We start from the raw sequence: 26,319 nt of genomic DNA on the forward strand, positions 1-26,319 counted from the left end.
ATCTACCTATCTATCTATTTACCTATTTACACATCTATAAACCTAGTTTGTCTAAATAAATTATGTTTTGCCATTGTTTTCCTGAATTTGCCAAGGTAGGGATGGGGGAGGGGAGCACGGAACCCGGAAAATCTTCAAGACAAAGAAACCAATATAGAAAAAGAAAGAATGGGAAAGTGAAAAGATTGAAATAATTTATTTTCTAAATATTATGTATTATATCACAAAATTGAATTGAAAAGTTCAAAATTTGTGCTTGCTCGCAGATTTATATAAAAATCCCCTCCCCTATACACCATGTCTGCCCTCGAAGATTGTTTCACTCATTGCTCTACTGAGGCAGTTTATATCAAATCAAACATTGACAAGGATCTTGTTATCCACCAAGGAAGATGGCATTTATCCCGATCGAAATCCTCTAAGTCTTCGTTGTATTTAGCACGAGAAAAACACAGAGCCGCTTGTCTATCACAATGACACAGCCCTCTCGAACAGGGGCGCTTAGAATCTGTCATGAAAAAATAAGAGGAAATATTGATTAAAAATTCAAACCATACATGAAAACTTTTAAGACATTACAAATCGATATTTCTGAAGATGATAGTGATATAACAATACTAATAACAATGATAACAATGATAGAAATAATAATAATGGTAAAAATAATAATTATGATGATGATGATAATAATAATAATAATGATAACAATGGTAAAAATAATAATGATGGTAAAAATAATAATGATGATGATGACGACAATAATAATAATAATAATAATAATAACGATAATGATAGTAATACCAATGATATTATTAATAATGATAACTAATACAGATATAATAATAATAATAATAAAAGCTGGATTTATAAAGCGCTTTTTTTCCTGAGGATACGAAGCGCTGCTATCTATTGGTATCCTGGCTTAAGCTGCGCTGCCCATACAGGCGCACAAGCATTCAAGGAATTTCCTACTACCGGGTACCCATTCATCTCACCTGGGTTGAGTGCAGCACAATATGGGTAAATGTCTTGCGGGGAATTGAACCCACGTCCCTCAGATTCAAAGACGAGAGTCATAACCACTAGACCACGACGCTCCATAGGCCTATATGTCATGATGAAGGCAAAAATGACAGCTCGTAGAGTAGATATGAGAGTTTTGATATATCTTGATCTTAATCTGTTCTGTATAATATAGTAAACAATGATTTCTTGATAAATTTTAAAATAAAGGAGAATTGTCATCATATCATCCTAGATCTAAAACTGATTCATTTACATAAAGCTTATTATGAAATCATACATTCTACGCTGGAATATATGACTCTGAAGATCACCAATGATATTGGAAGCGTCGTGGTGTAGCCGTTCTGACTCTCGCCTTGCACTCAGAGGGTCGCGTGTTCGAATCCCACCATGGCATAGCGTCCTTTGGCAAGGTGTTAATCCAAACTTTGCCACTCTCTACCCAGGTGTTAAATGGGTACCCGCGGTAGGATGCGAAATCATATCTAGTATGCCTAGCATTGAGTCTTGGAACTCTTAATTGTTGGAATACTCCCCAGGGAGTGGAGAAAATGTATACATTGTATGCGGGCATGCAAGGATCCGATGACCGGGGTAATAATAATAATAACAATGTATTAAAATGTAATAAGTGCTATATAAATGTAACCATTATAATCATCATTCATTAATTGGAAGGTTTTCGTTTATTGCTTGGGAAGGATTCGGACATCTCGTCGTCCGCGTCACGCTTATTTTGTCTGTTCCCCAGCAATTAAAGCCTAGGCCTACACATTTTTCTACCAGAATAATTTGGCACATTTTTTAATGCACATAAAAACATTTGGGTGGTCATTGGATTGGATTCTGTTCAAAATTACGTTTAAATGAAATTACCATAACTGACATTTATGACTTAGATATAAAAATCACCAATCAACACAAGTACATAACGGAACTCGTATAGCATGGCAATCACTAATAAAATTGAGAGTTCCTTTAAAATTTGAACCTTAGGCCTATTTGTTTTCACATGACCGCCTACCATAGTTTGTTAAGTAGTTTTTCTTGTTCATAATATAATTATGCTATGAATTGAGATACTTCAGAAGGTGGGGGGGGGGGTGCATGGCGTGGTACCAAGTAGTAATTCATCACTTTATTAACATTCAAATCGTTCAAACAAAGGAATAAAATATATACAAACATAGAAGGAGCGCCCAGGACATATCTGAGTAACAGAACAAGCAGGGCATACATAAATAACATACATGTAGATTATATCAACATAATAGCATACACAATACATTACTATAATTACCCAGAATCAAAATATTTAAAAAAACCCATGAAATTATTATAAAGAAGTACAGTGTGTAAAAGGAAAAAAAATGTGAACTAAAGCAGTTGAGAAAAGAGAGGTGGAAATTATAAAAGAAGGGAGAGACAGTACATACAAAAGTGAAATAAAGAAAATAGAAGTGAGAGAAGGAATGAGAAAGGGGGAGAGTAAAAGAGAGAGGAGAGAGAGTGAGGGGTGAGGGCTGGTGGGAGAGGGAGAGGGGGTGTGTGAGAGAGAGAGAGAGAGAGAGAGAGAGAGAGAGAGAGAGAGAGAGAGAGAAAAGAACATGTGACTTCCAGGGCATTACATAAATTCAAATGATTGCACATATACCCCGACACAGGCAAATGACCAGATTACAACGTTTTTCCTTCCTTGGATACATGATTATAAATGGATATTTTCTCTTCTTTATTTTCATTTTCTTAATATCTCAGTTTAGTGAAAGAAAATCAGGAACGCACCATTCATTGAAGTGATTTACAAGTCTATCTTTGTAGATGTATAGGCCCTACTTAATTATTTGTATGTTCATGATTCTAGATCTAGGCCCTATTTAATTGTTTTTTTTTTACTATGCATAACAAATACAAATTGAAAGAATTTAGTGTTAAAATGATAATAATAGGAACTAGAATAAACAAACCATGACAATAGTATCATGTTTTGAATTATTGATGTCTCTGGAAGAAACGAATGAAACATAAATATTTAAAAGAAAAAAATGTTTGTAGTTGCCCCAAACTTTCCGAGGTTTGAAGACAACTCCCACTTTAGTTAAGGGGGTGGGGGTCGGAAAAATTAATGGCCTACAAATTATGTGAACTTACAACACGTGACCTGAGCATCTTTCTTCCAGCATCGTTTCTGCCAGAACCTATACGGTCTGATATAGGCATGGACCAGGTTCTTGCAAGCGTTGGATTCTAGCAATCGATCGTAACATTCGTCGTGTTGCTTACAGCAGCTGCAAGAGAACAGGTAAGTGAGATTGCTTCAATGATGTGTTCTTATGAAAAAAATATACACGTTTTATTTCTGATACTTGGTCCAAAGAGACACTTTTATCCGAATTTAAAATTCAGAAGTTAGATTTCTCGAGTGTGGTGGTATGGGAATGAGATAAGGGGGGGGGGGGGGTTAGAGAAAGAGAGGAGAGAGGAGAAGAGGGGAGTGGAAGTACATGGAAAGGGGGTGAGGTGATCATGAAGTCGAATGCACAATTTCATGGAAAATAATGCCGTTTAAATAACTAAAATTAAAATCAAATCCCATTCAGAATCATCAGACATCTTTCGGCCATCAAATGGCAAATGATGAAGAAACATCCAATGGCATAAGGCCATATGTCTGTTTCAGCGAAATGAAGACTAACCCACTCACAATGTTAGATTGAAAGGCGTTTTGGAGACTAAATGTCTGCCAAGTCGTTAGTTACTTTTGAAATATTAGAGTGTTGATACGTGGGTATACACAGTGACAGATTCTAAAGATGATAGAGTAACTCAAATGACGGGAAGACAACGATTTCCATTAAATATCTTCTTTGGAATCGTTGAAGAATGTCTCGAGTGGGATGAGTCTAGGCTATGAAGCACTATGTTTCGGAAATATTCGAGAGATCGAAGAGAGTAAGAAAAACAACATCATAGCTTCGTCATGAATGACACGCGAAAACGTCACAAGATTTTCAAATAAAATGATGTAAAACATGATATCATATCAAAATCTACAATAAAAAAAAATGCTCAGAACCCCCCTAACCCAACCAGCAACCCACACCAGTGAGATCGTCTTTCCTACCCAGACTGCCCATAAACAATCTCTGTATTATCATGGACCTACTACAATTATTATTTGTAATAGGTCCATGGTATTATCAATAACGATCATAATAGACCAGTTCGTAATTACTTCATGGGCAATTTTGGTCAAATGACCTTTCACTTCTTTCATTATGATAGGCAGATTTCAAAGCAAGATATAACGTAAGCTTGCCTTACATAGCAGGATGAAGGAATTGAATAGACCAGGTGACCAGAATAGCACACCAATGAACGCTTAATGAAGGTATTTGTTGCATTCCTACTTTGAATGCATATCTTAGCATGTTGCACAATGTACTTGACAAACTGTGAAATACTAGTCGTTTGTGGAAGCATTGTTGTTTTTTGTGGATGTAAATAAAAACGACAATTCAAAAGAATATATGAATAATCAAGACATCAGAGTTGGTGCTTATCTCATTAGATTTTAAAGCACCATGTCACTTTAGTGCAAATGACCTTCTTCTGATCATGCGTAGAATCTTTTGATCATGCGCAGAAAGGAACTACGAACTGGCTTATATCATTATGTCATATAAAAGTAAACAATAGCGGGAAAAGTCAATAAATACCTAAAGACAAATGGGTAAAAAAATAGATCATCGAGTAATAAACAAATGTAGGGGGAAACCCCGGTGTAGTGGTCCACCTGCATTCCCCTCAATCAGTTATATCGGGAGAGACCTGCGGGTCATAGTGATTCAGTTCACTTTTCGCCTCCCAGGCACAGGCGACGCAAAAATAATAATAATAAATAATGATAGCAATTTAATCAATAAATCGATCATCAAATTAACAGGGAATTAAAGTACTGCGACGTAGATCGCTTTCAAGAACATAGAAAATGTATTGTCAATGCTCTGCGCGTCATTCGTTACAAAAAGTCTTTGTCGAAAATCGGTGAATAAAAAAAAAAAGTTTTGTCCTGGACTCTGTACAAACGACATACAGGTAATATCAACTTTCGTCAGATTTAAAAAAGACCTGCTAGCTGTTCATTGTTATTAGACGGGTATTTTCAATGCATATGCTTTCTTCTTGGATTCGTTCTGCGTCATAACGCGAAATCCTCCTTCATTCAAACAAATTATTGGTAAATGAATGAATACCTACTGGATCGTTAAAATATGATGGCACGTACTCTAAAGTCGGGACTAACTTAGACCACGGTCTGACTCTGTGCTAAAATTATGGGAAGCCAAAAGTGTAAAATTTTATTAAGTTGTATGTTTCTTATGTTTACTGTGCTCTTTTCTGATTCATCGATGGTGAAGACAATCATCTATTTATACTTCCTAGACCATGTAGACAATTATGAATGATTTGAGAGCAAAATGAGCTGAAATATGATATCCCTACTGTTAGTGATTTATGTAAAAATTGGCTATCCATACTTAAACCACAACTTTAAACCTGAAATAAAGTTAAACCCGACTTCAGAATACGGGCCGACGGGTCATTATTTTGAGTACATGTAATTATTACTTACGCATCGACTTCGTCAATGGGATGTCCTTTTCCTCCTCTCCCGCAGTAACATCCATATCCATTGTAATCAAGTGGCCATCGTCCTGTAGAGCATTTAATCATGATTCCAAACTCGAGCAGGGAACGCCGGGATCGGTCAAACATAGCAGAAACTGCACGGAAGGAGAAGGATAAGGGGGTGTGGTCACATGATAAAGAAAAAACACAACCTTTCTTCTATATACCGCATATGAACAGATATCTTCATCCTTACTCTAAAAATAAAATTACTAAGCCACAAAGGGCCTGGGATTGACCAAACTTCATACGTATTACTATTCATTCACCATTTCGCTTTTAGCCTATCATGTGCACAGGGCCCTGGGAACGTTTTTTTTTTGGCTGGGGTGCTGAAGTAGGCCTTAATTCGGGGGCGGATCCAGCTTTCGCCAATAAGGGGGCGAAAAAAAGTCACCCATATTTTCCCCGATCGGCCACTCATAGACGGTTTTTGTTTGTTTCTTCGTAACAGTAACCTTTTTGCTTTATTCTTGTAAAACATAGTAATCTCATAAGCCATATTTGAAAAGTGCGAGCGCGAAATATTTTTTTGGAAAGTTCATGTATCTTGTCCTCAATAATCGAACATCCTGGGCAGCGAAGTGCGAGCTGAAAACATTTGATATCTGAAAAAGGGTCTATTCAAACACTACTTCAAGCACTGTGTATAAAAATCGTGAAGTGGATATTATGGATCGCTCTTATTAAATGATGTGAGCGCGAAGCGCAAGCTGATTTTTTTTAAATATTTTCATTTTGACCTAGGACCTGGACATTCTAAGGAAATTTAGTCATTATATTACAATGATGAATTTCTTGTATTCCTCTTCCTAAGCGCGAGATGTTCCATCTGAAAAAGAACAATTTGATTACTAGGAATTCATGAAAATGTTAATGTTAATCTAATAAGCCTAAGCCTAATGCCAGCTCGAAATTTGTTGATATTTATTCCTGAAAAATGGACATTTTAAGCACTTTTGTAATTATGAATAGGATACATGGGTTAATATATTTTAACAAATAAATGAGAGCGCAAATCGCGATGTCATGAAAAGGGAATTTTAAGTTTGTTTTAGAATTGCTTATTATTATAGAGGAAAATATCGAGGTATACATTACTCATCAATCAAAATGCGAGCGTGCAGCTCTGGCTGATAGGTTTTGACAATCAAATCTCAAAATTAAGGGATATTTTGAGAAACTTTAAGGAATACACGAAGATAATAAATACCTGATGAATCAAATAACGCGAGCGCAGCGCGAGCTGAAAATGTTGATACTGAGACCCCAAAACCCCGGACTTTTTACAGAGCACTTTTTGAAAATCGATTTCTTAAATCAAACAAAATAATGAAAACTCGATGTCGGAGCTGAAATATGTTTTGTATATTGACTTCAAAACTCAAAAATTCTAAGCTCCATATCAGCCTATCGAGGAAGAATCTCATGTAGGCCAATCTCATCAAACATCCAATGCAAACGCGAAGCGCGAGCGAAAACTTTATATAGTGACATGAAAGGTTTTTATTATTTCTATTTCCAAGTTGTCCCGTCACCTAATTTTGTTCACTCTTCCTTATTCTCTTTGTTCTCCTCTCCTTTCCCTTCTTTTTCTTTTTTAAATGCCTTCCCCCTTTTTTACTCCGCCAATAGGGAGTCCCGGGCCCCTTGGGCCCCTGAATCCGCCTTTGTAAATTTGAAAAGCAACACAAGGTTTCACTACAAAATGAAGGTCGCTTTGGTGCCAAGAAATTTGATAAGCCAAAAAAGGGTTTTCAACACAAGATGTTGGTCATTTTCCATACATTTCTCCTATGAGACACACCAACCAGAATTCCAAGGGGTGCTGCCTATGGAAAATAATACACGCATCACCCCCTGGGAAAATCTTTAAGGGTGCTTCAGCACCCCAGCACACCGCTTCCCAGGTCCATGTATGTGCAGTCATGAAACTCATAATGATGTCAGCAGTTCATAACATTTGACACTGAAATCACTGCAAAAACTTCACGAAACATCCCTATAATGTGGAAAACATCTTACTGTTTTAAATGTTTAATACATGTAATACTTTACTGTCCGTAAATTACACTGTTTTAGATTATAATGACAATTTTCCTTTTAAATGAATGATAGAAGTCCTACCTCTAGTTCCCTCTAGAAGTGATGAGGAGCATTGAATAAGCTGGGCACATATTAACAAAAGACTTTCAGTCAACAGCCTCATGGTATACTGAAAGATAAAACGATAAATGGAAAAAATAGAGTAGAAGATAATATCAGAAAATTACACAAATCTCATCAAATTCATATCTCCATGGTTACTGTTCATAAAATACCAAGAATATTGTCCGATTTCATCATAACTTGATAAACAATCAACAGCAATATAAATCCTCAAGACGGCGTACGTTATGACTCTTTAAAAAAATACTAATTATATATCAAACCATTATTAAGAAATAACTAATTTACACAGTTGTGGATGAAAGCCGGCCAATTCCTGGTTAATTAATCACCCGCAATATGCCCATCGATCAATGCATCACGTTAAAACCGTGTATAACTATGTACTTCATCATGCCCATCGATGAATGCATCACGTTAAAACCGTGTATAACTATGTACTTCATCATGACCTGACCGTAAACATTTGACGACGCCATTCCTACCGGTCAACCATTAGTATCTCACCTAGGTGAAGTGCATCAATAATTATTGTAGATTAACATAGTAAATGTAGATTAACATTTGCTAAAGGATGCTAGGCATCGGGGCGAGATTCGAATCCCGAACCACATGCCTAACTTTTCCAGGAGCAGGGACCTTTAGCGGTCGAGAATTATCACAATTATTGTTAATAGGAGTGCTGGGAATTGTCAGAGCAGTGCCATACATAGCCCTCCATTGCCAGGTCGCCGAAGACTTGCAAATTCCGCAAGTCATCTATGAATTCATAATTATGATATAAAGAGCCTACGTGAATGAAGATAAGTAGCCCAGCGTAGTCAAGCAACGATTGATTCTTTCATAACATTAAGTCAAATATTTATTCATTTTTTATTTATTTATTATTTATTTATTTAACATCTTTATACAGGGTAACCAATTCAGCTATACACGATAAAAACATTAACAAAGATGAAAAGCTTGTTTGAAATCGGGCCCTGTTAATCAAAATACATACAAATTATAAAGTATATAATATGCAAAAAATGTCAAGAAATAAATCTTTAAAAATCCCAACCCTCTGTGCCGTCATCAGATTCATCAGAAACACACAAACACATAGAAGCACCCACCCTCCCACACCCACACACACACCCCATCACACTCTGCAGACTCGTTACTTACTTGTAACATTTAATAATTAATTAAACATTATGATTACATATGGACATGAGCGAAAACAAATTATACAAATAAGATACAATTAAGATACAAACGGTGTGGGAATAATTTCAAGAATTCAGAATATCATGAGAATCATTTTTCTATTGGCATACAGTTTGATTGAGGATATTTTATATTGAATTTAATTGCTATTAGGGAAAATCCCCTTGCCAACCCACTCATTTTTTTTTTGTTAGAGTATTTTTTCTCTCCAAGACAACATTGGTAATGTTTCAGTGTTTTCATGGTAATATGGTTTTATATAGAGAAAAATAATGTAACTATATACATACGCTATCAAGTAACGTTATCATTACTTCCACAAGAAGATTAAGAGTGGAATAACATTTGGATAGTATTGATTTAAATCAGACTGACAAACTCAATTAAAAATCACTTTGCTATACAAGTGTGATTTGCTTATGGCTAAGCTTCAACAAATCCTCTAGCTATGTTCGTTGACAAGGTGAATCACCAGACCGATAAAAAGAGAGGAAAAAACCCTCATGATGTCACCAATATTTATAAAATCAAAGTTTTTTTCCTTAAAAACAGCGGTATCATCAATCAGAGGAAAGCAAAGTGAAGAGAACAAGAAATATAGAACGAATGAACGCAAAATAAATCGCTTACCCCGAACACTAATTCCTCCGACATTCAATGAAGACAAATGTGCTTGAACGCTGGTTCCTTGACATTAAACATGAAATCGAAGAAACATGATAATATAAGGAGGAGGGGTTCCATGGAATATTTTTTTATAATAAGGTAAGACGTGGTTCAAGAGAAATCAAAGTTGTAGCTTGCCAAGAACGTGACTCAATCACACGTGTTAAAAGGTATCATCTGCCTGTAAAGGAATGTGGGCAAGTTACAGGTAATCTTCGCAGATGGTTTGGTGATTTAGAGGGTGTGTTTGTGTGTGTGTGTGTGGGGGGGGGGGGCAATGCAGAGAATTACTTTTGAATATTATTTGATGGGTTTTTGATTCGTGTCCAATCCGTTAATGGTCTTGACGATATGCTTCTGCGTAGAAAGAAGCTATTCACGATACTACATTGTTCAAAATATGTTTAAAATGTAACGGTATCTTTGCGCTAGCCAATTGCGACAAAAATATACTGATTTTTTTGGGAAAAAATAATTGGTATTTAGATAGAAAATTAAGCTTTAAAAAGAAAAAAGTGATATGCTTATAAAGAAAATGAAACAGCATATTTGTTCGTTACATGGATTTCAACATTTTAGCTTTAATAGGATATTTGAAGAAATAATGAATATTTTGGAAATAACCCCAGAAAGCCAGCGAAAAATGAAGCTGAAAGGCAGGGGCGGTGGAACGGGGAAGGGGAGTGCCTCCCCACAAAAAATCCCTTGCATGAAGAAATGCATTTTTTCAGCATGGAAATTGTCCCCCTTCTCCAAAATGAAATACTCTTTTTGAAGTTAAACATAGTACATTTTAGGTTAGGCAATCACAAAAAGTGTAACAATTTCCCCGGTTATTTCTGTGACTTGGCAGTATTTGGAATAATTTCTCGAGTTTATAATCGTAGCTGACAGAAGGTTGTACATGCTGACTAGAGTTCATCGTAAAAGCGGGTCACCTTATGAAAAAGGTTATTTTGGCTTTGGCGACACAGCATTAAAGGGGTGCCCATCCTAAAAGATCAAATTGAGGTGAATGAAGTAAGTATAAGAAAATATTTTAAAAAAGAGTGAACACGCCATCTAAAGCTAACGAAAGTGAATTTATGAAATAATGTAAAAATGCACCACCACCACAAAAAGAAAAAAAAAAAATCGATTTTTTTTCTTCCTAAATTGTACTTTGTTCAAGTATCAAAGAGCTCATATTTTCTTAACTTTTTCTCTGACGAGTTGAACTTTCCATCTTCATTTCTAAAGTACATTAAGTTATTCATGAATATACGTCCCTTTCGAACATTTGTGAATGCACATTTACCCGTGCCTAAGTATTCCTTTCCACCTCGAAGTCGCACCTTTTCGTGTTTGGAGGTGGTGTAAAATTAATTTAATTATTCAACATTTTGATTAGGCTTGATTCTCGTTTTTGTTCCAGAATTTATCCCTGACGCGGAAGATGCACTAATATAACGTAACAAAAAGAAAACAAACCAAACCAAAGCAAAACAAGAATACAAACAAACAAAACTCAAAATGACGTTGAAATACAGTTTAATATAAAAATATCTTAAAACAAATACATTTAAGTCTTTAATTAAGAGACAACCCTAAACATTAACTCGATGCCAACTGCAAATTACAATTTTGATTCTTCACCAAATATCTATTACTTTACCCAATTACGATGTATCTTTTAGGTGACACGGTCACACTAAACACTCTTAAAATGATAATAATAATAATAGCCAATTATTATAAAGCGCTTTTCCCAGAATGGCCAAAAGCGCGTTACAGCGTATTATTACCCCGGTCATTGGATTCATTTCAGTCAAGCACGAAAAGTGCACAATTTCCACTCCCTGGGGAGCATTCCTTGCATTCGTCGCAGCCACATTATGGCGTTGGCAAAATCAAACATACAATATCTTTCGCATCCTACCGGGTACCCATTTAGCAGCTGGGTCGAGAGTGGCAAAGTGTGGATTAACACCTTGCCAAAGCCGGGACGCTAGGCCGCGGTGGGATTCGAACACACGACCCTCTGTTTACAAGGCGAGAGTCAGAACCACTACACCACGGCTCTTCCAAAATGTTGGGTAACATACTGTCCACACACCCATTGGTTAAAAAAAATCTATCCAAATCTCGGAAGTTCTCAACCAATGTTGTGTAGTCTTCACCCAAAGCACACATTATTGGTTTAAAACTACCCAGAATTGGATAAATTTTCAACCAATTGTTGTGTGGACAGTATGTTGCCCAACATTTTGAAGAGTGCACCAATGACCCACTTTTCAATAAAACATGTACATGATGCTAGAGATGACGATTATTATGCTTCCATAATCGGGTTTGAAATTGATATAGTCCTTTTATCAATACTGACATTTGGCAAATACTACCAAAATAAACCCCCAGGTAACTAGGTTTGTAGGTCAGGATATTGCTATGTCATGGTTCTGCTCGATGTCCACGAATATTCTCAAAATGGAAAGTGAAAATGGAGCAGGATTACTGCGCAGGACACACATACTTGACAAAGGCAGACTATTTAAAAATAAATCCGTTTAATCACGTTTCAAACAATGATATTCATATAAAACTAGGATGGCAGTCTCTCAAATCAAGGCGTAAATCACATTTAAACATAATGGTATACAAATCCCTTCATAACTTAGCCCCACCTTATTTAGCAGAGTCTTTTCAATATTGTAATCATTCGTATTCTCTCCGATCGCAAGGAAATATTAAAATCCCCAAACCCAAGAGTGAATGCTGTCGAAGAACGTTCTTATATAGAGGATCACAAGAATATAATAACCTACCATCTACAATAAAATTGTCAAATAGCCTATTTACTTTTTATAAAAATTTAAATAAGTTAATTCAGTCTTGCCCTGACCTTTAAAAGAAATACTAGTGACAAGTGGGCGGGTGGGGATGGGGGGGGGGGTGCCGCGTTATAGGGTATAGATGTATTCTCTTGTATTCTTTTTACTGTTTTTCATTATTGTTTAGTTAAATTATTATGTTTAATTCTATTTTATGTCATGTACAGTAACTGTTGTTATATCATATGTTATGTACAGTAACTGTTGTTACATATTTTCTGGACCCCAAGGAAGAACAGCTTTGTTACATTAACAAAGCTGAGTGGGTTAATCCAGCCATCTTACTTTCGATTTTTATTATGTACATACATTTACATTGTATTGTTTTGTTTTTTTAAACATTGTGATATAGAAAATAAATACCAATACCAATACCAAAGAGAATAGGCAATATAATAGATAGATCTCTCGATGCTGGTCCATTTCTCAGGACTGATTTCCCTTATATCATACGAGACTGCACTCCTCTCGACACAATTAAATGTTACCTGAAGACAAGTATATTCAATAATTCCTGCCTTTGATTGTCCTGATCTTGATCAATTATCCTGGAGACTTGTCTTTATTTTCTTGCTGTTAATAATTTCTTCTTCTTTCTTTCATTGCACCTTGAGCACATCACAATCATGTTGGATTTGGCGCATTTAATATAGATCGTATTGTTATTATTATAAAGCTTATGTCAATATATAATCATAGCGTTGAATTTATGTTACATAATGTTGAATTTATGTTACAAGTAAGTCTGCAGAGTGTAATGGGGTGTGTGTGTGGGTTTGGGTGCTTCTGTGTGTTTGTGTGTTTCTGATGAGGATTGGGACTTTTAAAGTTTTATTTGTTGTATATTTTGCATATTATGTATTTTATAATTTGTATGTATTTTGATTAACAGGGCCCAATTGCAAACCAGCTTTTTATCTTTGTTAATATTTTTCATCGTGTATAGCTGAATCGGTTACCCTGTATAAAGATGTGAAATAAATAAATAAATAAATAATAAATTATGATTATTATCATCATCATCATCACTACTGCCATTTTCCATATCAATATTCGTTCATTATAATTGTCATGATCGTCCTTTTCATTAGTATATTTGTTTCAGTGATTGAACCTTTTTGACGATTATTTGGATTGGTTTAAATTTAGTTATGTAGCGCCATCTTCAGGCTACTAATTTTGCTATCTGGAAATGGCACCATTTTTGAATTCCAGTTGATGAAATCTGTCTAATTTGGAGACATCGACGTGTATTATGAAAATATACACATAAGAAGACAGAAAGGAGTTTTTACTGTAGCTGAAGCACCTCAAGAAATGACCAATTGTCCTTTATAGACGTCTAGACGTAAAAGGAGTTTTTACTGTAGCTGAAGCATCTCTATAAAGGACAATTGGTCATTTCTTGAGGTGCTTCAGCTACAGTAAAAACTCCTTTTACGTCTGGACGTCTCCTCGGAAACAGTTTCGTCATGGCTGAGGCTGAAGGTAGACCACACCGTGAAGCCAAAGCAACGGAAAAGGGACTCTTGTGGCAAATCGACATCAAGTCGAAGGAGTTTGAAAGTCTCATCAAGACTTGGAGGCGCACAGCAAATAAACTTCGAGTGCTGCTGGGTGACGAGAGTGCTACCTCGACTATCCAAGAAACCAGAGATTGTCTACAAACTAATGTAGACAAAATGATACTGACACAAGATGAGCTGATGGCACTTCGTGCCACTGCCAAGATTGATGACGACAGTGTCAGTAAATTAGATGAAGTAGAGGAAGAGCACAGCAACCTGATGAAACAAACTCTTGAGGTCTTGATCGCACAAAGAGAAGGAACTGCCTCATCACGGACTTCGACAAAAAGGTCGAAGAAATCTCATGCTGTACGCGTGGTATCAGAGAAGCATAAAGATTGTCAAGATTGGGTGAATGGCATCCGCGAAGTTGAACCAGAAACCCACCCGAATGTAAATGACCTTCGAGGTGACGCAGTGAACGTCTTAATAGAACAGATGCGGATGACAAGGCTCCCATTGCCCGAACCAGTGACATTTGCAGGAGATCCTATGTCTTTTCCTGCGTGGAAGCACGCGTTTGATATTTTGATCCAACAAAGCGGTATTCAGCCTATGGATCGGTTTTTCTACTTACAGAAATACTTAAGAAGTCAACCTCTAGAACTTGTTCGAGGATATGCTCTAGTTGGAAATGACAAGGCATATGGGGAAGCCATGACAGCCCTCACCAGTAGATATGGTGACCCCTTCATCATAGCAAATGCCTTTCGCGATAAATTGGACAGATGGCCAAAGATATCTCCGAAGGATGCCATCGGTCTGAGGAATCTGTCAGATTTCCTCCATCAATGTGTCAGTGCCATGGACAAGATTGGTAACCTTCACCACCTAAACGACGAAAGGGAGAATCAAAAGATCTTGTATAAATTGCCAGACTGGCTCGTTGCACGATGGTCACGCAAGGTTATCGATTGGAGAGACGTGAATGGACAGTTTCCTCCTTTTCAGATATTTGCAAAATTCATCGAAGCAGAAGCTAAGGTAGCATGCTACCCTGTTACCTCTCTCCATGGCAAAATCGATGGAAGATCTAACAAGACGATGTCTATGTCAGATGTCAGAACCCTCTCAACCAATGTGACGCATCCAAACTCAGGCAGCAGGGAAAGGGAGAAGAGAGTTAAGCCACAATCATGTTCATGCTGCAAGAAAGACCACTCCCTACAAGAATGTACCGAGTTTGCGTCAAAGAACATGGCGGATCGTAAAAGTCACATAAGAGAGAAAGGTCTATGTTACGGCTGCCTAAAGTATGGTCACATGTCTAAGGCTTGTAGGCGAAGAAGTACCTGTGACATTTGTAACGGACGACATCCATCTTTACTACATGAAAACAGAAAGAGACCAGAACCAAAGAAGGAACAAGAGGTAAATCCAAGACCCAATGAAACTCAGTCGTCATGGTCTCATGCTTCATTTAGCCAACACTCTAACGCTGGATTGACCATTACAAAGAGTACAATGATAGTTCCTGTCTGGCTTTCTCACTCGACCACATCGGATGAGCGAATGATGTATGCATTACTTGACACTCAATCCGACACCACGTTTCTGCTAGAGAAAACCAAGAATGAGATGAATTTGCATGGAACTCCTGTAAGTCTTCTTCTTTCAACGATGTCGGCTGTGGATGAAAGAGTACCAAGCGAACGCATTGAAGGTCTTTCAATCAGGTCATTTGATGGAGAACAGAAGATAGCTTTACCATCAACCTATACCAGACAGTTCATACCAGCAAATCGTAATCACATACCCACTCCAGAGATGGCGACCAGTATCCCTCACCTTTCCAAGATTTCACATAACCTACTGCCCTTACAAGATTGTGAAATTGGTTTGTTGATTGGGTACGACTGTGCTAGAGCCCTCATTCCAAGAGACGTCATTCCTCCTGATCGTGATTGGCCTAATAGTCCATATGGCCTAAAGACAGACTTAGGATGGAGCATTGTGGGTACTGTGAAAGAAAGTGAACACAACTATGAGGATGATCCAGTTGGTGTAAGTCATCGATTGACAGCCTGTGAGATTCCTGCTGAGCTAAAAACAGGAAACAAGGATGTGTTGTTTGCTCATAACACATCATTCAAGGAAGAGATCACCCCTGCAACAGTGACAAGATTGATGGAAGCTGATTTCCTTGACACCAAGGCTGAAGGAGTGGCATACTCACAAAATGACGTCAAATTTATGAACATTATGAGAGATAAGATTCACAAATTAGACGATGGGCATTATGAAATGCCTTTGCCATTCAAGGATGAGAAGCCAAAGTTACCAAATAACAGAGTTCTTGCGAAGGGACGACTTGATCATCTTGGAAGAAAGTTCAAGCAAAATGACGAGTATCGCAAGAAGTACACCAAGGTAATGGAAACTCTTCTAGAGAAAGGTTATGCGGAACCAGCACCAGACCACAACACAGATGGTAAAGTGTGGTATATCCCACACCATGGGGTAGTTCAACCAAATAAACTGAGAGTCGTATTTGACTGCAGTGCGAAATGCAGAGGAGAGTCGTTAAATTCGCACCTACTCACAGGACCAGACTTAACAAATAAATTAGTCGGAGTACTCTGCCGCTTCAGACTGGATCACGTCGCATTCATGTGTGACATTCAAGAAATGTTCCACCAGTTCAGAGTCAACATGGAAGACAGAGATTATCTCAGATTTCTGTGGTGGAAGGATGGTAACTACGATGAAGTACCAAATGAATTCAGGATGAAAGTACATCTGTTTGGGGCAGCCTCCTCACCGGGATGTGCCAACTTTGGTCTCCGACAAACTGCTTCAGACCATGCTGCTGAGTTCGGTGAAGATGTAAGAGACTTCATTCATCAAGAATTTTACGTGGACGATGGCTTGAAGTCCTTGCCTACAGTACACCAAGCTGTAGATCTCATATCCAGAACCAAGAAACTATGTGAGAAGGGCGGTCTCCATCTCCATAAGCTTGTATCTAACTCAAGAGAGGTACTGCAGACGTTTCCCGAAAGAGATAGAGCAAAAAATGTAAGAGAGATTAATCTGCTCCAGGATGATCTACCACTAGAGCGAGCTCTTGGAGTCCAGTGGTGTGTTGAATCTGACTCATTTAACTTCAGAATCACACTTCAGGACAAGCCGCTAACCAGACGAGGGATACTTTCTACAGTTATGTCTATCTACGATCCCCTCGGATTATTAGCACCTGTGGTGCTTAAAGGAAAGCAGATCCTCCAGGCACTTTGCAAGATGTCAACAGACTGGGACGATCCTCTTCCTGATGATCTCCGGGTACAATGGCAAAAATGGAGAACGGACATACTGCAACTTGAATCCATATCAATCGCTAGGTGCTACAAACCTACTGATTTCAAGTCAATAAAGTCGGTACAATACCACCACTTTACAGACGCAAGTACTACAGGATATGGTCAATGTACTTACATGAGGTTGACTGATGCCACTAACAAAATACATTGCTCACTGGTACTTGGAAAAAGCAGAGTAGCACCACTGAAGTTTGTAACAGTACCTCGCCTGGAATTGACTGCTGCTGTTGTCGCCGCTAAGGTTAAGAAGTTTCTGGAAGCAGAGCTCAAATTTGATGATGCAGAACATGTGTTCTGGACTGACAGCAGAGTCGTGCTTGGCTACATAAATAACACTGACAAACGCTTTCACGTATTTGTAGCCAACAGGATTCAACAGATCCGGGACTTTTCCAGACCTTCAGAGTGGAAGTACATTGAGTCAAAAAATAACCCAGCTGATGAAGCATCCAGAGGTCTAACAGTTAATCAGCTAAATGACTCAAAATGGCTACATGGACCAGAAATGCTATGGGAACAGTCAATTCCCACAGATGAAGTTAGAGAGACATTCGATATACTTCCCAATGACCCAGAGGTGAAAAGGACTCAAGTACATGTCTCTCAATCCAGAGAAGATGGGTTCGACCTGCAAAGACTTCAACGTTTCTCTAGTTGGCTTGTAGCAAGGAAAGCTGTTGCATACTGCCTGATATTCATCTCACGTTTGAAACAACGCTGTAGAGAGAGACATGCCAACAAAGGAAAGGACGATCCATCAACCAAGGCTAATGTTGCAGTGCTGGATCTCCATCAAGCAGAGATTGAAATTCTGAAGCATGTTCAAAGAGAAGCCTTTGGAGATGAAATCCAGATTCTGAAATCTATCCAAAATGATCAGGGTCTAACTGAAAGAAAGAAGAAACGTCAGATAAAGAAAGCTAGCCGTCTCCATGGTCTTGACGCCTTCCTAGATAAAGACGATATCCTGAGGGTAGGAGGACGGATTCGAAGAGGTGATGATTCGTACATTAAGGAAGCATCCCGCAATCCTTCCTCAAAGCCACCATATCACAGAAATAATCCTTCGTCATTGCCATGCATTAACAGCACATCAGGGTAGAGGCATGACGCTCAATCAAGTCAGAGAGAATGGATTCTGGATTCTCGGAGGCAGTAATCGAGTATCAAAACTCATACGGAAATGTGTCATATGTCAGAAACTACGAAGTCCAACTCAAATCCAAAAAATGTCAGATCTTCCTTCCGACAGAGTAACAGAGGCTCCACCATTCACATATTGCGGGATGGACTGTTTTGGACCTTGGATGATTAAGGAAGGTAGAAAGGATTTGAAGAGATACGGTCTCATCTTCACATGTATGGCCTCTCGGGCGGTACACGTCGAGACACTCAACAGCTTGACTACTGATTCATTCATTCAAGCATTTCGTCGTTTCACAGCTCTCCGAGGACCAGTTCAACAACTGAGATGTGATAGAGGGACAAATTTCGTCGGAGCGGATGCAGAACTAAAAAAAGCCTGGCATGAAATGGATCATCAGAAGGTCAAGGACTGTCTTCTCAGTGAAGGATGTGATTATGTTCACTTTATCTTCAACGTTCCCTCTGCCAGCCACATGGGAGGAGTATGGGAGCGGCAGATACGCTCTATTCGCAGTGTTCTAGATACTCTCCTGTACCAATCTGGAAGGCAGCTTGATGATGAATCACTACGAACCTTGATGTGTGAGGCTGCAGCTATCATCAACAGCAGACCATTGACAGTAACTCATCTCAATGATCCAACGTATCTAGCACCTCTGACACCAAACCACCTCATAACAATGAAGTCAAAGGTGTTCCTTCCTCCCCCCAGGAAACTTCCAGAATGCAGATATCTACTCAAGAAAGCGATGGAGGAGGGTACAACACCTCATTAATGAATTCTGGAGTAGATGGAGAAAGGAGTTTCTTCAGAACCTTCAGGTCCGCCAGAAGTGGACACGCCCACAACGCGAAGCTTGTGTTGGAGACATCGTCATTCTGAAGGACAACAATACTCCAAGAAATCAGTGGTCCCTAGCGCGTGTTGCCGAAATCCTACCATCTGAAGATGGACACATTCGCAAAGTGAAACTCACCTTGGGAGACCCCGGAATAGGTAATAGTGGTAAGCGTAAAGGTCCACTTCAAGAATTAGAGCGTCCTATTCACAAACTGATATTACTGTTACCGCAAGAAGACCAATAGGAATTCCCGGCCAAGGAACCTGACTTCGAACATTTACGCAGGGAATCTATTCATTTAGGATTAAAATGTTGAGAAAGCCTAGAAAGTATGGGCCTTATTATAGTTTGATTAATCGAAAGGGTCTGTGAATGAGACTAATTGATATGAATTTTTTCCAGAAACATTAATTTCTATAATATATCAGCATATTCCATTGATTAAGTCTGAAAAGAAGGCTACAACATTCATCAAGAGCAACAAATTAATTTGGAAGTCTAGAGTCAAGACTATTCATATCTTCAAGGTCTGCATGATGAAAGACTATACAAACTCATTTATTACAGACCTTATTAGTGCCTGAACTGAGACTGACTGAACTTTTAAATTTGCACAAGAAAAATGTGAAAACTTTCATTGAACAGCAAAGTTTATGTATTGCATTTTTCTATGTAATAACCATTCATCTCTTTACAGGTCATTTATGATGTTTCAACAAGTTTGGATTTAACAAGTCAATGCTCTGGAATTCACACGTTTATGTAATACAGCAGCCAAAATTTTCCAAATTGGGAAAGAATGTGTTTATTTGATTCGTTTAAAAGGGTGAATGTAAAAGGGAAGTCACATTCATCTTTGATGGCTAAATTTACAAAGTGGCTGAATTCCAGAAATTATGGAAATGTATAATATAGTATCAATGGGCATATGTGTGAGTCACTATGAAACTTTTGTTTACATATGAATATTAGATAGATATGAACATTGCTTCTGTGTTTTTTTTTATACAATTTACAAAGATTTATGCTTATCAATATGAAATTGTTAATTGAGATAAGCAAGAGGATAGTGAATTTATTCGCACTTGAATTCAGACGAAAACTCATGCGAGATGTTAAGATGTATTGTTTATTCAAAGCAGAAAAGATGTTATACAAAACATTAATTGGATTGTGCTAGTTGCATTTGGTTTAATTATTGGTGAAAGACCTTAACTAATTTACCTTTTTGGAGCTAAGTTTGAATTTGGTTACAAACCTTTACAATCATTTAAAGGCAGTCAATGTCAGTAAAATTTCATAGGAAACAATATTTTTCATAAGACTGTGCTGCATATTATTGAGAGTAAGCAAGTTGGGATTGATTACCTTGTTATATACAGTGTTAATTTGATAACATGTTTAATTGATCGTAAGACTGTTCGACATGCATAGTATGTACATTAGTTTCATATTGTTGTTGATAATGCACGATCAAAATTTTATACTAGAAAGGGATAGAAAGAAAGTCTATTTAGGTTATCGACGATCTGTGATAATTCGATCAATCGTTATTTGGTAAATTATATTAATAATTTAAAGGAGCCATGTTTCAGTGATTGATCCTTTTTGACGATTATTTGGATTGGTTTAAATTTAGTTATGTAGCGCCATCTTCAGGCTACTAATTTTGCTATCTGGAAATGGCACCATTTTCGAATTCCAGTTGATGAAATCTGTCTAATTTGGAGACATCGACGTGTATTATGAAAATATACACATAAGAAGGCAGAAAGGAGTGTATACTGTAGCTGAAGCACCTCAAGAAATGACCAATTGTCCTTTATAGAGATGCTTCAGCTTCAATATTTGTATCATGAATTATTATCATCATTACTATCATTATGATTTTTATTATTATTATTGTTACTATTATTACCATTATTTATCATTATTATTAATATTATCATTATTATTATTATTAATAGTAGTGTTATTGTTATTATCATCATCATTTATATTATTAACATTTTTAACACTATTACTGTTAACATTATCATCAATATCATTACTGTTACTATTATCATTAATATTATTACTATTATTGTTAATATTATTAAATCATTATTGTCATCATCATCATCATCATTATCATTATTATTATTTCATTCAATTTCGTTTATTTCCATTTTCAACAATAACAGTTTGTTTTGTACATTTTGACATACAAATAACAAAACATATTTCAAGTATCCCTGTACAAAAAAATGTGTTCAAGATTATTACATATGAGGTGGGAAATGGACTTATTAACTCAAGTCCATAGTCCTTAAGACAGTCTGAACGACGAATTAGATTATTTTATATGTGACCTACATCGTGGAGTAATCGTCGTGAAGGTGTCAGATCGTGTCAGATCTTGAGGTCACTCGTGGCAACCGTCGCGATTGTAAAATAAATTTTGTACCGCTCAAAAACTTTCTCGATCAGCTACGAATGGGCAATCGTAACGGATCGTACAACATTGGGAACGAGCTAGTATCGTGACATCAGGGCCCAGTCTTACAAAGAGTTTCGTTGATCCGATTAACCGTAACTCTATGGAAAGCCATCCGTGTCATATATTTTTTATACAGGAATTTGCAAATTGTCCTTTGTAAACAAAGAGGAACACACTTGATTACCAAGAAAACTATACATTTATGAATATACACCAGAGCTAGAAAACATTTTGAACAAACATGCATTTTAGATAACAGCTCTTTGTAAGACGGGCCCCAGAATTCAACGCGGACGATCGGAGGTTCGTGCGCCAAAAGTGAGAAATTACAATACAGAGGATTCGCTGATTCTTCTGTTGAATCTACGACGAGGTTTTTGGCATATTAGGAAGTTTATTTTTATTTTGGTTAAAGATTTGAAACTGCATGTATTGGGTCTGTCCACATGAGCTGAAACTATAGCAGCAAGATGAATTAAAAAATGTGGTGTGAACATAGCTGTTGAGATGGTTTTGAATAGGCCTTGCATGTTTGAATGAATACAAGCAATAATCCTAACAGCAGGTGCAATGGTTTCTCTGGTATGCTTGAAACGCATTCACCTGAAAACGGACATAGCCTACTCTTTTATCATTCTCCTGGCAATCACACTAACACCATTATACAGTCATTGTGTAATAGTCTACTGTCTTGATGTCTTAATAGATGCTAAATTGTTTCCATTGTTGCTTTGGTATGTGTGTCTGCGAGAAGGGTTGGTGTAAATTGAAACGTTGTTTCTGGGGTCCGTGAGCCGTGAAGGAAATTGATCGTGCAACTCTGAATTTTGTATCCGAGCAAGACTTGTCATCAATTTTGATCAGTGTACACGTGCAGGCTTCGTTGATGGAATGGAAAATGTAACAACGGTAGCGCCTTCGGACGTTGAACTAATAAAGGATAAAAACGCTTACGATTATTCAACACCAGTCGTCGATAATAAGACCACCGTCATCACAACCTCGGATAGTATGGTCAATCCGACGTCAACCTCGAGGGCCTTTGTGACTGCTTCTACCACTCCGATGGATGCGGTTGATAATGATATCACTGCCGTGAATATCACCGGTCACCTGGATAGTAAGGTGGACATCGCCCACGTCTGGGCTTTATGGGGCGTTGTCATTGCGGCTGGTCTGCTGGTTTTTATAATATTACTCGTTCTTTCTTTCCGCTGCTTAGCCTTTCTGCGAAGACCAAACCCCAAAGACGGGCGAAAGCCTGGTCGACGCATCCCGAGATTTCGGCGGGGGACGCTCAAACTTCCGGCCCGACCCGGTGGTGTGATGGCTGACCATAAAAGTGTCAGGAAGAACTTCTTTCACAGTCTTGAGCGAGGGGACGTACAGGCACGGCGTCAAGAGGCGACACGACGCTGGCTCTCGGGGAATCTCTCGACATCTTTACAGTTCATCGAGGGGTCGGGAAGCGGTGGTCAGCAGAGCCATGAATGCATTCCAATGTGCGAGACATCCCATCGACACACATGCCTCGATCGTATCCCTGAGAACAGAGAGGTACAGCAGGAGTACTCCTTCGTTCGCTCGCCTAGAGATCACGACAAGCCCAAAGTCCAACATCCGATCTTACACCGACACCCCAACGACAACGCCAATGAATTCGTCCGCGTGATTCCGCTCAACGTGGTTCGAGATCAGAACGCGAATATCGCATTGTCCCCGACGGATGTCGACCACGAACGCCATCATCATTACCCGAGGTCGCGATGGAACACGGCAGTCCGTCCCGTTGCCCGTTCCCGCGTCTTCCCGCACTCCGTACGAGCAGTGTCGTCAGCACCTGCAAGGTATCCAACCAGTAGACGACGCTACCTGGACAGTAGGTATCCCGAACACCGAGGACATGGTCGAATGCGACATGAGATGGGGCAGAGGTTAAGACATACGGTACCGAAGCTTCCCAAGTTTAATCTCGCAGGTGAAGCCATCATATCGTCATCAGAACCAAGTGGAAACGGTTGTCCCGTCGGTGCAGAATATCCCTCAATATGGGATGACTTGAGCTTTGATAATACAGTATTCGAGGTGAGGCATTCAGATTGATCAATATCATTTTTATGATTAAAGGGGTACTCCAGGATAAAAAATAATTTGATTGGAACAGATAGAGAAAAATCAGACGAACAAAAAACTCAAAATTCCATCAATATCGGACAAGGAATAACAATTTTATAACATTTCAAAAATTGCCATTATGTCAGTAAAAGAGTTCTATGCATGTTGTCATGAATGCTCCGGGCTGAAAAAATTCACGAAACAAAATTCTTAAAATTTCATTAAAATCTGATAACAAATAGCGAAGCTATTGAATTTTAAAGTTAAAGCAATATGTTGTGAAAACAGTATTATATCTAGCCTTAATGGAAAATGATGGGAGAGTGGAATAACATACAAAAATATGACCTCATTCCGTCAAGTTTTCGAGCAGTTCCCAACTTATTTTATGAAACGGGAGACATGCCATACACACATCCATGAAAATATGAAATACTTATGTTTTCATCTCATAACACAAGAAAAAGGAAAGTGGGGATGTGGCATCATCCCAACTAATGAATATTCATTACGGCGTGCATATAACTGTTTTCACAAAGTATTACTAAACTTTAAAACTCAATAAGTAAATTTCAAACAGATTTTGATGAAATTTTCAGCATTTTACTCAGTGAATGTTATTCTGTTTATTTAGATGTAATCTTTTACTATATGTCTGGGATAAGAGAAGATCAAGTCTTGTATTGAATTTAATTAACCATATTGGATAGCCATCACTTTTCAAATGAAATACATAGGCCTAAATATAGCTATTGTCGCCGGAGCAAATTATGGCCAATGAAAGTTTGATTTTGTACACAAGTTTAATGAGACTTTAATAGTTGTTGCTCCACTCCAATTTTGAGATAAATTGATTGAAACGAATACTGTCTTTTCAGAACTCATTAACATGATTGCGAATTGCAGCTAATTATTTATACCAATAATGTATAGAGATTTTCTTAAAATTAAGAATAAATCCAAAATGAGAGTAATGCATTTGAATCAATAATTAATGATAAATATATTTCATTTTGTACTAGGTTAAAGATTTTTATTTAATTTAAAAATGAATCTTACAGGCGGTCATATTTAGTCCATATTTCGCGACAAAATATGGCTGCAAGTTTTCGACACCAAGATAATGTTTCTAAACTCTTCTTTTAAACTAAATTTCAATATCAAATTGAGTCAGAGATTAAAACATAATGTGCTGCTTCATAAATTCAATGCTACAGCCTTGAAATCACTTCGATGAATTGATTTTCAGGCCAGAAAATTAATATTCAGGCCAGGAAATTGATATTCAGGCCAGAAAATTGATATTCATGCCAGAGAATTTATCAGGCCAGAGAATTTATATCTAGGCCAGAAATTTAATATTTAGGCCAGAAAAGTAATATTCAGGCCAGAATATTCATATTCAAAATTTATATTAATTGATGACACACCCTGCTTTTCTTTTCTTACTCTTTCATTCCTTTTTTTTACTCCTTTCAGCCTGCGACTACACCGCCAACTCGACTCGTGGTGCCAACCAACTCACCCGAGACCGACGACTCATCTTCCCAGTCACAGGACAGTCTAATCGGAGTCAGTGCCGGAGTCAGCCAGTGTAATGTGTCTTCGGATGCCAGTTTGACGGTTACAGTCGGTACCAGTAAGAGAACGTCGTACGAGTGGGACTTCTACGATCCGGGTTACACTAACCAGCCGATCCGGTTCGTGAACGGAGCGTATGTGCCGGTTATCGGATGCAAGCAGTATTGGGTTTGATTAGGATTCATTTTTCTTCAGACTATTATGATTGATCAATAAACCCAATATAGTGGCAAAAAAGAGGACTTGCTTGCTGTATGAAAGTGTATGACCAATGTAACTATGGATGTTCGCGAAGTGAGGCTAAATGTATAATTGTGCCGTCCAATAGTAACGGCAGATAATGAACAGCTGGACCAACTTTCCCATTCACTGAACGTCTGCTTAATTATAATTAGTGATTATTTCTGGGCGCCTTTCTCCTCAGGAATGTTGGGATAGATATTAAGCGAATTCATCTCGAATCATATAATAGTTTTCTTTCAAAACAGAAAGAAAAAATTGACATTTTAGACTTGCTTTTATGGAAAATAAAAAAAGTTGTCCATATCCTTTCTCGCAATAGCGTTACTCGTATCACTATTGAATTGTGTTGCCAATTTGAAATGCACATAACGTATTCGTTACACTCACTGATCA

General features: G+C 37.8%; 4 protein-coding genes across 5 annotated transcripts; 3 read left to right on the top strand and 1 right to left on the bottom strand.

Moving 5' to 3' along the window:
• Positions 1–23,031, bottom strand: LOC121424364 (phospholipase A2-like). 2 transcript variants are annotated; one of them, XM_041620023.1, is made up of 5 exons: positions 22,942–23,031; positions 7,846–7,933; positions 5,663–5,813; positions 3,178–3,314; positions 1–508 (listed from the first exon to the last, which is right to left on the bottom strand). In XM_041620023.1, the coding sequence occupies exons 2-5, from the start codon at positions 7,925–7,927 to the stop codon at positions 345–347; spliced, it is 534 nt and encodes a 177-aa protein (XP_041475957.1). In that variant the 5' UTR covers positions 7,928–7,933; positions 22,942–23,031; the 3' UTR covers positions 1–344. The 2 variants fall into 2 exon arrangements, with proteins under 2 accessions (XP_041475957.1, XP_041475956.1); XM_041620022.1 differs by lacking the exon at positions 22,942–23,031 and adding an exon at positions 9,727–9,917.
• On the top strand, positions 14,105–18,622 carry LOC121423531. The gene has a single exon (XM_041618885.1). It carries the CDS (start codon positions 14,105–14,107, stop codon positions 18,620–18,622), a length of 4,518 nt encoding a protein of 1,505 aa, XP_041474819.1.
• Positions 18,627–19,442, top strand: LOC121423532. Its single transcript, XM_041618886.1, has one exon. It carries the CDS (start codon positions 18,627–18,629, stop codon positions 19,440–19,442), a length of 816 nt encoding a protein of 271 aa, XP_041474820.1.
• On the top strand, positions 22,316–26,319 carry LOC121424362. Its single transcript, XM_041620021.1, has 2 exons — positions 22,316–24,072; positions 25,582–26,319. The coding sequence occupies exons 1-2, from the start codon at positions 22,879–22,881 to the stop codon at positions 25,855–25,857; spliced, it is 1,470 nt and encodes a 489-aa protein (XP_041475955.1). The 5' UTR covers positions 22,316–22,878; the 3' UTR covers positions 25,858–26,319.

The sequence above is a fragment of the Lytechinus variegatus genome, chromosome 11, assembly GCF_018143015.1.
Source record: "Lytechinus variegatus isolate NC3 chromosome 11, Lvar_3.0, whole genome shotgun sequence".
In the NCBI taxonomy this organism is placed as follows: Eukaryota; Metazoa; Echinodermata; class Echinoidea; order Temnopleuroida; family Toxopneustidae; genus Lytechinus; species Lytechinus variegatus.